The 15,856-nt window shown below is 42.8% G+C and overlaps 1 protein-coding gene and 1 non-coding gene across 2 annotated transcripts in view; one reads left to right on the top strand and one right to left on the bottom strand.

The window, feature by feature from the left end:
* The first annotated feature begins 265 nt into the window (after window positions 1-265).
* TRNAM-CAU lies at window positions 266-338 on the top strand. The gene has a single exon. It is a non-coding gene; the product is annotated as a tRNA-Met (tRNA).
* Window positions 339-4,930: 4,592 nt separating this feature from the next.
* The window catches only part of TBC1D31 (TBC1 domain family member 31), a 36,664-nt gene continuing 25,738 nt past the window's right edge, over window positions 4,931-15,856 (bottom strand). Inside the window, exons 15-22 of the mRNA XM_019528119.1 lie at window positions 14,469-14,621; window positions 13,325-13,460; window positions 12,153-12,245; window positions 9,898-10,038; window positions 8,811-9,005; window positions 8,218-8,368; window positions 5,999-6,127; window positions 4,931-5,301 (exon numbers count right to left, since the gene is read on the bottom strand). Coding sequence (XP_019383664.1) covers window positions 5,156-5,301; window positions 5,999-6,127; window positions 8,218-8,368; window positions 8,811-9,005; window positions 9,898-10,038; window positions 12,153-12,245; window positions 13,325-13,460; window positions 14,469-14,621 — 1,144 coding nt within the window. The 3' untranslated portion in view covers window positions 4,931-5,155. The remainder of the gene's footprint in view (window positions 5,302-5,998; window positions 6,128-8,217; window positions 8,369-8,810; window positions 9,006-9,897; window positions 10,039-12,152; window positions 12,246-13,324; window positions 13,461-14,468; window positions 14,622-15,856) is intronic.

Below are 15,856 nucleotides of genomic sequence, written 5' to 3'. Positions count from 1 at the left end.
ACGCTGCACTTTAGCCAGCCCGGGGGTGGAAGGGCAGCCTGTGCAGGCCCCGGTGCTAGGAAGCCGGCTCGTCTGCTAGTACTCACTGCAGAGAGGCGGGGTAGGAGCTGCTGTTCGCTGCAGCCCCGCACGAGGCTCCCCAGCCTGAGAGCTGCTGGCTCCCGCCGGGACCTTGTCTGCAGAGACCCGGCTGAGGGCGAGCGGCGGCGACGCCACGCTCGGCTGGGCGGGCTGGACAGGCGGAGCGCGGGAACTACCACCGGTCGCCTCGTTAGCGCAGTAGGTAGCGCGTCAGTCTCATAATCTGAAGGTCGTGAGTTCGAGCCTCACACGGGGCAGCTGAGGTTTTTTGTTTTGTTTTTTTAAATTTATTATAATTATTATGATATCCCTTTGCAGGGTCATGTTTTGCCAGCCCTGACTGCCCCGACATAAACCCCGAGGGTTCAAACAAGGCCCTGTGTGGTTACAGGTCTTTGCACCAGGAAGAAAGGGGTCACTCTCTGGGGTCAAGAGGCCTGACGCTGACAGCCCAGGGCCGAGGCACTCTGGCGAGGAGCTGCCTCAAGGCCAACCAAGGCTTGTCGTTTAACGGGGAACAATAACTCGTGTCATGGATAAAACGCCGTAAGCCCAAAGGGCCCTGAACGTCCTGCACCGCCAGCACCAGGCCCTGGCGCCCGCCTCTGGCCATGTTGCCCCTGCTGTGGGCTTAGGCCACTGACCCAGGGAAGTGGCGCCACTGGATGCAACAGCCCATTGCTGACGCCTCATCGGTGGCCTTGCGGGGAAGGCTCTCAGGCCAAACCCCACTGAGTTTGGTGCTAGCAAAGCTGGCTGGGCCTCAGGCAAAGAGGCTGCCTGGTGCCCCCGTGACGGCTCCGCCGAGGGTCAACACAAGCAGGGCGGTGATGGAGTCGGTGCCAAGGCGCGCCCAGGCGAGAGCAGAGCCAAGCGGGACGGCTCGGACTGTGCAGCACAGCAGGGACCTGGGGGGATGGGAGCTCGGGGAAGGCACTGGAGGGCTCGTGACAGCTAGGCAAGGGGAGAGCCTGAGCCCTGCAAAAAGAGGAGAATAAAGCCCAGGGGTTGGGCAATGAGCACCTAAGGGGGGCATGGGGCTGCATGGGGCCTTGCAGGTGGCAAGCTGGCCAGCCTTGATGCAGGAGGGCGGCACAGGGATTTGAGGGAGGGGGTAATGTTAGCAGAGGGAGAGGAAGTTTTTAACTGAAGCAATGACCTGCCTCTAGCTTTTCAAAGACTCGGACAGATTTGGCTTGCATTTGGGTAGATGGTCAGTGCCAGGCAGCATCCTGCTAAGGGGACACAGCCTGATAGTGTCTGATGCCTCCACTGCTTTGGGGAGGGGGCCAGGCGACAGCTGCCTCACTGGGCAGGGGCAGCGCAGCGGCACATCGTGCGGCTCTGGTCCTGGCGTATTAGCTCTGCCTCTGGTGCTCACAGGGGAAGGGTGGCTGCCCTCTGCCCTTAGCTCTGTTGGCAGGTAAAGGTCGTTTTCCTGGGCACAAGGTGAAATGATTATTGCACTTAGCCATCATGCTTATATCTTCCAAGTAAAAATAAATTAATATAAAAAAGGAAAGGAAAGCCTGGGAGCGAGAAGATGGTAATTTGAGAGAAACCAAATAATACACACCAGTCCCATTACTAGTCTCCTTTATTCTGTAACAGGGCCCCTGCGTTTATTTGCTTTGCTACATGACTGTGGTATGTATTATTCCAGCACAGCAGTGGTATGGTACGTAGTTATGGATTCAGAAGCACTTTCATTCTTGGTTACTCTCATCTTCTTTAGTAAACTCCATCTGGCCAGCTCTGTTCCTGTGGATAAGAAAACTCCACCGTTCATGCTTGAAGAAAGTGATTTTTTTTATTTTTTCACAGGAACATTTTTAAAAATCAGATTGGTAATGCATAGTTTTGAGTAAGATCTGCACATCTACTCACAATTGAAAAGAAGCTGGGAAAGAACGAATAAAGGGTAACACAGGCAGTATGCTGTGGCCTTTTGAGCTCTGGTTCTTACTGATTTAGGTACTGCACACACTACATTACAATATAACTACCTGTGCATATTGGTGGAAAAACCAGCTGCATACGACAGAAGCATGAATATTTTACTGTTAGAGATCCTCCCAACAATGCCGAAATAAGCATTTGCAAATGTGCAGACCATGCAAGCTAATACTGTTAAGAAAACTGTGCTGTAGGGCCTGTCTTTATTTTCTGCATCTGTGTCCTTGGGCAGACACACACCAAAAGGGGTCTTGCACTTTACTGCAGAAAAAATAATGAGCGTACACTGAAATAAGCAGAAGTAACAAAATGAACGCAATACAAAAAGCAACTTTATGGATGAGAATTTTGGCAACTCTTGTCTACTGAGCAATCATTCTGTTCAGTTTTGTTCAATACCCAGAGGGTCCCGACCAGATGTCTTTATGGTCAAAGGCATAATAAACCTGTTCCTTTTCAGATGGAAGAAGGATCCAGCCATTCATGAATCTGTTATTCAGTGAATATTTTCTGGCCTCAAAATACTGAAAAAACCAGCTTTTAAAAAGTGTATTTTTTGTTGTTTTATTTCTGAGGAGGGGCTCAGTAGGCTTATCTGTAGAAATTAGTTTTACAGTTGGTTTTTGCTCAAAGGCTTTGAGTAAAGGGTGTTTTAAGAAAAGAGAAAGGGAATGCAAAACAAATTGAAAGGCATCATTTCTTCATCTTCATGTCCTCCACATGTGCAGCCACGATGAGTCAGTCTTATGCACCATAGTACAAAGCATCAGGCACACAAATAGAATAGGAACTGTGCAGTCCATGGGAATGTCCTCATTTATTTCTAGCCTAGATAGCACCATTCTTGCACTGCATATAGGTTATTTGCATATGAAGAAACACCTTCCTACCTATATAGACTAATTGGGTATCAGTTTGTTAACATAGAGGTAAAGTCCATGTCAATGATAGTTTTGGCATGTGCCATGGGAAGGGCAATCTTTTGCATATGCTCTCTGGATTTCACAGCAAGTAACTTTGCTGACGTTTGTTTATATACCCTTTGTGGTGGTGTTTTCCTTCCTTCCAAAAAAAAGTTTCTTAGTTTTCCAGTGTCAGGTTACACCTTGATTCTTGGGGCTAGTAATACACTTAATTCAACAAATGATGTCCACGTGTGCTTGAGTCACGTAGTAATTCCAGAGCAGGTTGTAATACATCATACCTACGAAGCAAAAAAATTGAACAAAAAAACCCCCCTGAACAATCACTTTCCACGATTAAGCATGCCCAATCTGAACCATTTTACATTCAAGCTGTAGAAGCTATTGTGAGAAATTCTACCATGTGCAAAACATCACAAGATTTCTTCCTATGGCCACTATGAGAGAAACAGGACCTGTTGTCTTGCTATTTTCCTTTTAAAGTAACCCTTCCACAGAGAAAGCCTCCAATAAACTCTCTCTTGTACTATGCGAGTAGGATCTGGGAAAATCTTTTACTGGTGTTGCAGATGTTCTTGGTACTGAAAAAGTGTGCGCGCATGCGCGCGCGCGCAGTAGATTCAACCAGCAGGCCATTTATCACCGATCACAATGGTACTCAGGAAATGAGTGCTATATGCCCTCTTGAATGTGGCCTGCACATAAAATGGAGAAACGGTAGTAGGAAAGGTTCTGCCCCATTGGCTAGAACCTAGGGCTCCAAGCTTTCTAAGGCAGCAGCCATTTCACTGAGCCACATACCCACTAGCAAGTTCTCTTCCTCCTGCTTTCACGTATCTCCTTTTCTTGCCTGCCCTGTGGACCACCTTCATCTGGGTAAAAAATGGCTGTTAGACATTTTGCTGGGAAGGCAGATATGCAGGTTCAATCTCCTGATATCCCGCTCCCAGGACTCTGGCGTCCTACACCCTGGGCAAGCACCCTAACCACTAAGCTATTGGGCTAAAAGGTAAGGGGTCCTTCCTCCTCATCCAGCATGTAACACCCACTGGCTGCATTTTTTCCAGGACTTACCCAGCCTTACACACACGGTGTGCAACTGTCTGGCTGAAGCACATCCCTACTGAGCATGTTCTCTGTGTGCGAGTAGGCTTTCATTCAGATTTGAATTGTAAGATGTATAAATACCAAAAGCTGCAGATATGTGGCAGCATATGCTTCATACAGGCACATAAAGAGAGAGAGTTTAGTCCAACAGGAACAGGCAGGCTCCAGATTGACATTGCTGGGTCAAAGATTCCAGTCTTGAGTGTGTACAGAGCACAAGCAGCATATATGTAAACAAATACTTGAACAATGAGAGTTCACTCCATTATTCAGTTTAAACTGTAGTTTGTTGCTCATTTTAAGAAGTCCACAAAAGCAGCTGTGTCTATTCTTTTCTCCTCAAAACAAAGAAAAACATATTGATGAGAAGCACATAGCTGAGAAAGTAGGAGTACAAGACATTTCAGTACATAGTACCATGAATGATCAGCTCTGTTTCCAGAACCACACATTTATTTTTCTTGGCTTAGTTATTCATAGTCATTTTATGTAAAAAGTCCATTCTAAAACTCTACACACACAATGGATTCCAGCCATAACGTTAAAAAGAAACCTGACTCAAATGATTTTACTATAGTACAAAGCACAAACCAGCAACTTTTACATGATGTTCTGTGACCTAGATAAGGCACAATCTTCAGATGATATCAATCTTCATAGAACCATCCATAGCAAGAGAGCAGAAGCAGATCTGGCCACTGAAACTAGGATCCTCTTTGCTCCCTTGGGAATGTATCAGATATTAAACAAGGAAAACACACTGATGGGAAAAGAAAACCTATTAAACACTACTGACAATGCAGCATTTTAACTGTTTCAGTTTTTTGCCCAGGATATAGTGTATTCAAATACTGACCATGTAGTAGCTTTGCAATAAAAATGAGTTTATTTTAAAAAAGAGCCCAGAATGAACTGCAAAGATAGGAGTATGCAAATATAAAACATCTCTAGTTAGTGTTTTATTATGTACAAAAATAAGTGCCAAGGCATTCATAATAAATTATACAAAATGAGTCTTTGATCACAACCCTAAGTATTTGGAACCTCGGTGACTGATAAGGTGAGCTGTAACCACAAAGCCTGCCTTCTCAGGCGGTCCATTTTGTGTCAGGGAAATGAGGGAGAGGATATCTAGACCGAGCTTGTGAGGCGAGCTTTTCTCTGAGCTGTCTGACTTCTGCCATCAATTCCCGCTCTCTGCATTCCAAGTCTTCTCGTCTTCTGTCTAAAGAAACTTGTGACGAAAAAGCTCAGAATTAATATTTCAACTACCTGTTATAGACAATAACAAGGAATTCAGTTCCTTGTGGCTGGTGCAGTTCTTATTTTGCAGCCACTTAGGAGACAGCTCTAAGTACTACAATGGGGAACAACTGCTATCTAGGGATCGTTTATGTTCTTTGCAAACTGGATCACTTCTGTATTGTACTTTGCCACATATAAAGAGGCTCAAGATTTCTACAGTCCTTTCAAAGTATCAAAGGAATAAGGTGCCCTGTCATTTTGGGAAAATCTCACCAATATTTCTACAAGTAAACAAGTTTTCAACAAGCATTTTCACTGATTGTAGAAACACAGGCTGTATAAAACTGATTAACAGATATTAGTTTGTAGCCATAATGAATACACTCTCAAAAATGACAGACATGCATACATTATTGCCAATTCCAAAAAGTAAGGATACATATCTCAACTGGGGTATAGACAGAATTAACACAACATCTCTCACATTTAAGTTCAATTGAAACATCTTTGCTTTCGCAATTTCTGTTTTTTAAAGGGAGCTCTGTTCAGGACAGAAATCAAACAAAAATAAAACCTAATCTGTGGATTTTGAAACTCTGGGATGATTAATTAATCAACTGTGGTGCTCAAGGAATGCTTCCAAAATTCAAATTAAGAGGCAGAATATTCCTAGCTAAGCAACTTACAGTGTGTTGAGGACTCTGCTGAAGACAAGTCATTTAGACAGACGTATCCAGACTTGGACTGGGCCTCAGGTACCAGCTGGATTTCTAAATCTTGCTGTGCGGACCCAGTCTTTAAATCACGCAGTCTCTCTATGGGAAATGGAGAGAAACTGTGAGATTTTAACTAGTCTTTACTGAAATCACTTTTTATTATTTGAGGCAAAACATTATCTGTTAGGAGTCACATATACCCGGAATTAGTTAAATGGAACTGCCTGCATATCAAGAACCAAAAGATGTATAGCAATTGCTAACACAGAAAAAAGTCAACAGCCTGGGCATCCAATGCTTTTTGTTTGTACAAAAAACACAATTTTCAGAAACTACAGCTGCCACAATGCAATACCCACTCCCCCCAAAAAAACCCCAAACAAACGGTAAGAGTGACTGAGCTGCTGACAAAATGAGTGAAGAGCAGGGTAAATTATTGTATACTCTGATTTGTAGTTTCAGCAGGTGAATCTACTTAAATAAGCCAGCTACAATTCACTCCACTTTAGAGATCACGCAAGTTCCTGTTGTGGCCTCACCACTGGACAGATATTTTCTGATGGGACCTGGTTGGTTACCACACTCATGTGAATGGGAGCTCAACTGCAAGTTGCCCCCAAAGCAATTAATGACATTGTTCAGGCAAGACCACATAGCATATGCTAGGGGGTTTTGATTTTTTAGACTCAAAGCACCCCTCAGAAAATGCCAGCTCTGAGCTTTCACTCATTTTTGACCATGGAAAAATAATAGAGGAATTCTTCTGTTGCAACAAACTCAGGAAAACCATAGCCAGACAGAAGGGTTTTGACACTATGGATTCCTATTTGAAATCTCTGGGTTTGCCTTGTGAATCACATGTTGGTGCTTGAACACCTTATTGCACTAATACTGTACAGCCCTCTGCAGCAACCTTTATAGGAACTCAAGGCACTCCAATTGAGAATCAGTGGCATATACATATACATACTGCAGAACCCTGATCTAGGTGATACCACAATACAAGTTGCAGTAACAGCAAACCTGAAAATGAAGAGGCCACAAACAAGTAACTACATAGAATGAATGAAAGGGGACAGGGGAACACACCCAAACCTTTTTGGCAACATTTCACACTTAAGAGTCTCCTAAAGAGGAGCAGAGAAACCAAAACATTTTACTGGATAGCAGGAGGTACAATGTAATAGTGGTTTATCAAGAGCCTTAAGTTCAGAGAGCCTCCAAGGTGCAGCAGTTAAACTTTCTGGACTGCCATGAGCCATTTGTGACTGAAAGTAAGAAGCATATAGTACTGGGAGGATATTTTCAGCCTTCTGAGCAAGGAGCTGGGTTTGTAAATGTATGAAAGGAAACAATTTTGCCCAATTTAGGATCAGACACATTGCCAGACTTTCCCCACTGTTTTGGACTGAATGAAATCCCTGTCACAGGGAAGAGACATTGCACACATGTGCCTCAGTGGAGATCAGGGAATGGTGGTAAAATGAGCAATTTTGCATTGCTTTGTGTTTGTGCTTTCTAACTCGACTTAGTATGCCCAGTGGAGTCTACACTATGCAGTTTGTTCTGTTGCTATCTATTAAGCAGTAAGATGAAATGGAAAAACCAAGCGTTAGATTGAAATCTATATTACAGGTATGAGGCCAGTGCTGTCTGTCTGACAGAGGGCAGTACTTCTGTCTGTAAACAAAATGAGGTAAGGGTGGGAATTGTTGTGTAACTTAAGACACTTCCTGCGTTTATACGTAAAATGTTATCTCATTCATGCAAAACAAAGTTGCAGTCATCTCCCAGATGACTGGAAATTAAAGTTTCCAGCTGAATACAAATTTTCAAATTTTAAGCATGCTAACCATTCTCCCAACAGTCCATTCATCCACCCAATCACCATTCTGAAACAATACATTGTGGCCAAATTTTTAAAGGTATCTTCAGTTTTGCTGGTGCGTAGCCAGGCATAATATCTCGATTCTTATGTGCAAAAGAGTTAAATACCATCATTTATAGTTGTAACTGATGGACAGCAAAACTAGAGGCTAAATAGACTCCTTCAAAGCTTTGGCTTTATATATACAGAAGACTAACAAATAACCGTGACAAACTGGTGACAAATAGTTACTGTACATCGCTGTGGAATGGCATCCACGCTGTGTGCTGTAGGAGGAGGACCATATTGGTTTTATGCTCACCAAAATAGCCATCTTCACTTTGTAACTTTTCAGCCAGGTCTAACGCATCATTCATTTCATCTTCTAAAAGCTGCTTCCTGCGTGCATCAGCAATGGCCGTGGCTTCCTGCTCTGCCTCCAGCTGACTTGTTCTCTTTAGATTTTCTTCCCACTGTGTAACAGACAGTTCTTTAATGTGTTTCCAATAAAAGTGAAAGCAAAAGATGAAGCCATTTGATTCTTTAAAATTACAGTTCAACAATAATTTAATGCAAAGAGTGAGTCACTGTTTTATATTCAGGGGTACAGCTTCCCTCCCCTCTCCCAGAAGCAAATAAAGGAGGTAAACAGTTGCAGAATTAAGATTAACTACACAGTTATAAAGACTTCCCCTTGTCTTCACATTTCCAAAAAAGAAGGAGGTCCCACTGTATTTTGCTGGTGCTCCTGGGACACCTCCAGCAAAACAGGAAAGAAAAGGCATTTGGGCATTTTTTTTTCTTTTTGGTAATCTCTCAGCTCTTCATTCTACAGCACACAGGAGTCAAGGTGACAAACACAGTGGTTTCACTCTTTTGTAGGCTGCATGTAAGAAAATAAAACAGAGCACGTACCTTTTTATCTTCTGCCTCCTTCATGACATTCAACAGCTCTGTTTCCTTTACTCTGTTATCATGAAGGAGTTTAGCAATCTCTTTGTAATGGTCCTCACGGTGTAGGTCATCACATCTTTGTTTCTGCAACACTTGGGTTCTCCAGTCTGTGTCAATGCACTTCTGATCTGCCTTTGCTAAGCTTTCTTCAGCCAGCTAGGAAGATGCGATTCTTATCAGCATTGCAGTTACTTTAATTTTAACTTGTTGCCCTATTACAGAGAAAGGCTAACTTTTCTCTGTCCAATCTTAAATGCATTCCCTTACCAGTTAAATATCTCTGTCAGTTCAGAGAACTCCCTTTGCAAGATATCCTTCTCAATCTCCCAGAGCAATTGTTTCTCTCTCAGCTCTGCTATCATCTAATTTTATACACTGTATGTATTTTTGAAGTGGGGCATAAACCTAATCTCTGATGTTATAGCTACCCCTCTGTTAGCATTCAGGCATGCACCTCATTTTAGGTACAATGACACCAGGGCAACACCACAATTTTATCATTCCTACCCACAGTCAACAATGTCCAACCAAACTACAGGGAATTTAAAAACAATCATGGACCTCTACGCTCATTTCTGGCCACATTCTGGATGCACATGCCAATCATTTGGGCAATGAGTTGGCGTGTACTGTTTTCTAACTGGGCAACTAGTTCGTGACTGGAAATCTAAAAAAGCTGGGTACTTCATTACCCACATTTGAAAGTCAATGCCTATAGTTAGGATGTCCACCAAAGTGGATAGTTCTGGTCATTACACTAAATAATCTTACTAGGAAGGTTATCTACAAGAAGGAACATGCTAATTCTCACATGACTTCCAAATTTGTTGTAGGGAAAGGAAGGTTTACAAGCCATGACTGACATGATTTCAATATTCTCTAACACTCTGGACTCTTGCAAAGATTGTAGCCAAAGCAAATTCACACTTAGAGTCAAAATCTAGACATTAGGGTACCTGGAGAACTAGAATTTTTTCTTTTAAAGATATTCATGTTAGCTGGTCGGATGAGATATTCCTTCCAAAACTTTCAAGTAAATCTATCTTACCATCTGTGCTTTTTGCTTTTCTTCCCGATCAATTTCTATCAATCTCTGGACTAGGTGATCTTCAAGATCAGCTTTTCTCCGATTGGTGTCTAGCTCTCCTTTTACCTCTTGCATCACTGTCTCTTGATCTTTGACAAGTTGCTGTAAAAAACAGTTGTGCAGAAAACTGCTGTCATTAAGTTGATAATTTACATTAGCTCATTAATATAATTTGCTTTTTTTGTTAACAGCTCCACTACAAAAAAGGAATACATTCAGGGATATTAGTTTACACACATATATACAGAACCTCCTGTATAAAGTAAATAACCATAAATATCCGAAAGAATGGGCCCTTCCCTTGATTGTTTTATCCATTTCAAATTAAACCAATACACTGAGTATGAGTTACTACGGTTTCTTCAGCGTTTATGTAACTTCATTCAGTGAACTTCAAAATTGGAACATCCCCTTACTGAAACAGTAATCTTTTAACCAAATGTTTCACAGCACTCAGCAAACAAATTAGATTTCATAGTGCTCACAATACAAGCATCTCCACACACATTATTTAACTGGTAAACTAGGCTACAGAATAATTAAATGATTTGCTGAGGGTCATACAACAAGGCAGCAGAGGTAGAAACAGAAGGCATTTAGATTTGACTCTCACCAGTCTTTTCTAAAACTGATCACTTGTTACTTCCTTAGACTGAAGAACATGATCATGAAGATTAATTCCTTTAAACAGCTACTGTCATATATACCACCAAGCATAACAAACTCTTCTAGAGCAGCCTGTGTTACAAAGCTACTATATAGCTAGCTGGCAGTTTACCAAGTACACACTTAAAGAAGTTTAAGCCAATTATGCTCAGAACATATTCTGTAGTTTCACTTAGCAAGAACGTGTTAATGACACGGACATACAGTCACAGATTGTTAGGGGCTGGAAGGGACCTTGCAGATCATCGGGTTCAGCCTCCCTGCTCTAGGCAGGAAGACAAGTGGGGTTAGGTGACCCAAGCGGGGTGACTGTCTAGTCTCCTCTTGAAAACCTCTAGGGTAGGTGACTGCACCACCTGTGGAGGGAGTTTATTCCAGTCTGGACACCCCGACTGTGAAGGAGTTTTTCCTGGTATTAAGCCTGAAGCAGCCTTCCAGGAGTTTGTATCCACTGGTCCTGGTCTTTCCCAGGGGTGCCCTAGTGAACAGCTGTTCACTGAGCTCCTGATGCACCCCTCATATAGCGATAAGCTGCTATCAAGTCCCCTCTCAACCTTTTCTTCTTTAGGCTAAAGAGGCCCAGGACCCTCAGTCTGTCCTCGTATGGCTTGCCTTGCAAGTCCCTCATCATACAGGTGGCTCTTCTCTAGACCCTCACAAGTTTTTCCACATCCTTATTGAAGTGTGGCACCTAGAACTGCATGCAGTACTCCAACTGCGGTTCCACCAGTGCTGAGTACAGCAGGACTATCACTTCCTTAGTTTTACATGAGATGCATTGGTTGATGCATACCAGCGTGTTGTTTGTCCTGCTGACCACTGCCTCACACTGACGGCTCATAGCCATACAACAGTCGATCATTACCCCTACATCCCTTTTCAGCTGTGGTGGAAGTCAAGCTGTCGCCACCGAGCCTATATGTATGTTGAGGGTTGTTTGTAGGGCTATGTGACACAGCAGCACTCCCTTTTGACCAGTGTTTCAATGGAACAGCATTTCTGCTTTGTTCCGTCAAAACAGTGAAACTGTTTCGACGTTTTGCCCATAGGATGTAATGGGGAAGGACAAAATAGCCTATAACTTTGTCATTTCTGGCTTGATTTGGATGAAACTTGCGGGAATGGTAGTCCTTTCTGAGGGCATGAAGCCTGCCAAATTTCAAGGAGACAGGTGCAGGGAGTTCAGGGAAACTGCACCCCAAAAGCTTGAAAGCAAAACTCATGTCACGTGTATGTCTTCAGCCACAGCTGGGTCAAAACTGCAGGCATGCTAGCCCCTGCAGAGGCCACAAAGCCTGCCAAGTTTCAAGGAAATAAGTGCAGGGGTTTGGGAGAAACTGCACCTCAAGCTGCAGACAAGCAAAACTCGTGACATGGGTGACAGTGTGTGTGTTAAGGCGTAGCAGGGTGAAAGCTGCAGGCCTGCTAGCCCCTGCTATGGCTATGAAAAAAAAAACCCTATTCAGGTCAACATTAATACAAAAGCAACCAAATTAAATTTTGGCAACACCACAAGAAGAACCATTTCAAACAACCATCTGGCTACACACCTGTTCAAAAAGCCGTCTCTGGGATTCAAGCTCCATCCGCCGCACTTCTACTTCTTGAATCGTAGCAGCTGTTTCCCGCTCTCTCATGGATGCCTAGTGGAGAGGAATGAACCAACAGAAACCACAGAAAGGTAGAGTTGTTTTCCCCACATTGCAATCTTCCTTCCTTTTGCTGTACAAAAGATAGTTTTAGAACAGTTGTGCCCAACCTTCTGGCTTTGTGAGCAGGATGAGTGGCCCAGGGTCAGTCTGCAACCTGGATCCTTAAAGTGGCTGACACATGGGATCAGTCTGCAGTTGTGTCCCATGGGCCTGGGTCTGGCCACAGAGTGACCCCAAGTACTGACGTAAGACCATGTTATCCAACCTGGTCTCGCAGGCCTGGGCACGATTCATAGAAGTAGGGTCGGAAGGGACCTTGCAGATCTTCAAGTTCAACCCCCTGCCATGGGCAGGAGAGAAAACCAGGCTCAAATGACCCCAGCCAGATAGATGTCTAGTCTCCTCTTAAAGACACCCATGGTAGGAACCATCACCACTTCCCTTGGAAGTTACTTCCAGACTCTAGCCACCTTGACTGTGAAGTAGTACCTTCAGATGTCTAGTCTAAACCTAGTCTTTAACAACTTGTGGGCCGTTATTCCTTGTTACCCTCGGGTGGCACTAGGGGGAACGATCATGAAATGGACCCTGAGCTTCTCGGCAGTGCCACGTTATCTGGCTGGCAGGGCTCTGCTCGGCTTCAGAAATTAGGCATGCAATTAGCGGTGCCACTGGTCCCCAGCTGGCAAATTTCTGGATCTGTAAGGGGAGGCCTGCGGGACAGATGACATGGCTCTGCAGGCTGGATCTGACCCCTGAGCCAGAGGTTGAGCACCACTGTTTTACAACCTTGAGGAAGCTCATTTTATTTTTTTTTTGGCACTGCTGACTTTTAAACAAACCTGGCTTTTCTCATCAATATGTCAGTTTCAAAAAACTGGATGGACTGCAGCAAGTGCTAGCAGAACTACATAAATATGAATTCACCAGCCAAGAAAACAACTCTCACTATGCAGCCCTGGTGTCACAACATGCTAGTCAGCAAAAGAAAGTCTAGCATTAGCTATGCATTTTTCCTTATCTATGTCTCTCAGAACATGCAAGGAAATATTGCTGAGATGATACCAAACCTTTCTAGCAATTTCATCGTTGAGACGTTTTAGCTCCATTTGTCGCTGATCTTGCTGATATTTCAGAAAACGCCTTCTTGCAGCATCCAGAAGCTGCAGCTCTTTTACTTTCAATTCTCTTTTCACAGCAGCTAATCTTGAAACCAAATTAAAGAGAAATAAGTAAACCTACACTGATAAAAGGCTGATACTGAAAAGTGAGGTGTTCTTGAATCATAGTTATTTCCTTATCTGCTGCGATTGATTCTCTTTAACCAATGATGCTTGAATCAAAACAGGTTTTGTTTTGGAAATGAAATCTCCACTTTTGCACACCAAATTTAAAGCTAAAAAGATAAGCGTTCTTCAGAGTAAGACAAGTCATCTGAGCTCCTATCGGTTATATTACTGTTGCTGTTAGTAAAAACTAGCTTTAGTTTACTAGGATTCCATAAAAATATTAAGCTGCTTCTGGAAACAACTGCAGATTTTTATGAACTCGTCTGAAGGGAAAGCCAACGACTGTTTTTTAAAATATAAATATATACATTTAATTTAGAGTTCTTTTAAAAACACATAGCTATTTAACATCTGTTTGAAAAGTCTAAAAATTGCCCCTTTCACAGTTTAGCTAAAGACTTGCAAAGATTCTGAATTTCTTTTGAAAGGTTACAAGCCTAAGTTTATAAACTTTTTCTGCTTTTTAAATACTAGTACAGCATTAGTTCAAGCACAACACAGAACTCTGAAGTCAGTACTTGACAGTTTATTAAAGCAGAGACTTAATTTCAGCAGAAACATGAGACTATGCATCCCACATTATTACCACTACTACAAGTTATTTAGCACCTAGACACCCCAGCTGAATTTGAGGCCTCATTATTTTAACCACTGTACAGATGGTGTCTGCTCCAAAGAGTTTGCAAGTTAGAGACAGCACAAAGGGCAGGAGTGGAGATGGAATTATGAAGTAATTTACCTAGGTCATACATAAGAACAATTCAAGACCAGGAACAGCACTTCCAGTCCAACGCCCTACTCACTAGACTATACTGCTTCCCTATATTTACAATTCAAACAAAACCGTGGCATCTTTCTCCTACTTTTAAATATGACAACAGCAGGGAAATGTAGCTAGGGTTCACAATCCCAATCTCACTAATACCTTTGTTTTTGATCTGACAGCTTTTCCTCTTCTTCCAGTAGAATTTTTCTCCTTTGTTCTTCAGCTTCACGAAGCAGTCCTTGCTTCCGATACCAGGCTTCATCTTCCACTTGCCGCTGTACTGCTTTAGCTTCTAACTCATGAACTAATTGTCTGAAGGGAAGAATTTAATGTCATTAGTGTAAACAAAACAGATTTCAAGAGATTATTCAACAAGTTAAAACTGCTAGTCATAGGAAAACAATTTAAATGCTGTCTGTGCACCAGCTGCCCAGCCCTGGAATAGATGGCACCATTTAATCTGAAATCAATTGACTACAACAGATATATCAAACTCATTCGGTGTCTTTAATATCCTTGGACTACAACATTTTTAAAAGTGTAATGTACACATTATGACAGTGGGTGGCCAACCTTTTTGGCAGGCCTGCCACAGTTCAACCCCACATCCTCCTTAAGTTCCACTCCAATCCCCTTCCCTACGTGATTTGCTCTTCTGCTTTCTACTTCCTGCCCGGTCTAGCACTCTGTTTTCTGCTCCTTTCCTGATCTGCTGCATGCTACACAAAGAGGCTGTCTGTACCATTTGTGGCATGGATACCACAAGTTGGCCATCCCTATGTTATTAGAACAAGATAGCCCTGGCTAGTTTATGTTTTCAACTGCCTGGTTTGTAAAAGTCAGTCTCCTTCTAGTGCTACATTACATAACTGCCTGTCTCAGATTGCTGGAGACATTTTGTTACCCCAACAACACCTTGAACATGCTTACTGTGAAATCAGCTTCATATTAGTTTAAATTATAAACTGGATGGAGCGATAAGAATTCCCATCACCTCTGAAATTCAGGTCAGTTTTGCCATCTTAAGATGGACTGCTTAAAAATACCATCCTTTATAGCCCCCGTTACACATTACACATATTAAGCAATTAACTGATAAATCACACAGTAAATTTAGACTGGCCAAACATGCAGAGTAACTATTATATAATTAACTGGTTAAATTGCAAAATACATTTAGACCAGCCACATGTGCAAAGTAATTATCACATGATAAAAATGACTATCCAGCTATAACAAGAGTCAACTAACTATAAAGCTAGTGCTTGAAAATGTATAACAACTCTACAGCTGGTTTCTATTCAGGTTTAATTTGAAGGTGTAGCAGGGCCCTACCTATACACATGCAGCTAAAGGTATGATGGGATCCAACATGCAATTCATACAATTGCACCTCCTGCCATGCCACAAATGCATGGCAGGAGGCACAATTGTGGGATTGCACATTAGAGCCCATCATGCCTTATTGCCAGTGCAGGGGGAGCCTGGGATTGGGCTTTCCCTGCACCAGCACGAAGCAGGCTCCTGTGGGTAGGATTCCCATGCAC

This window comes from Gavialis gangeticus, unplaced genomic scaffold (genome assembly GCF_001723915.1).
Source record: "Gavialis gangeticus isolate Ggan-Ray unplaced genomic scaffold, GavGan_comp1, whole genome shotgun sequence".
Taxonomy (NCBI): domain Eukaryota; kingdom Metazoa; phylum Chordata; order Crocodylia; family Gavialidae; genus Gavialis; species Gavialis gangeticus.
Note: the sequence above shows the minus strand (reverse complement) of the source record. Positions and strands in the feature narration are given on the sequence as shown.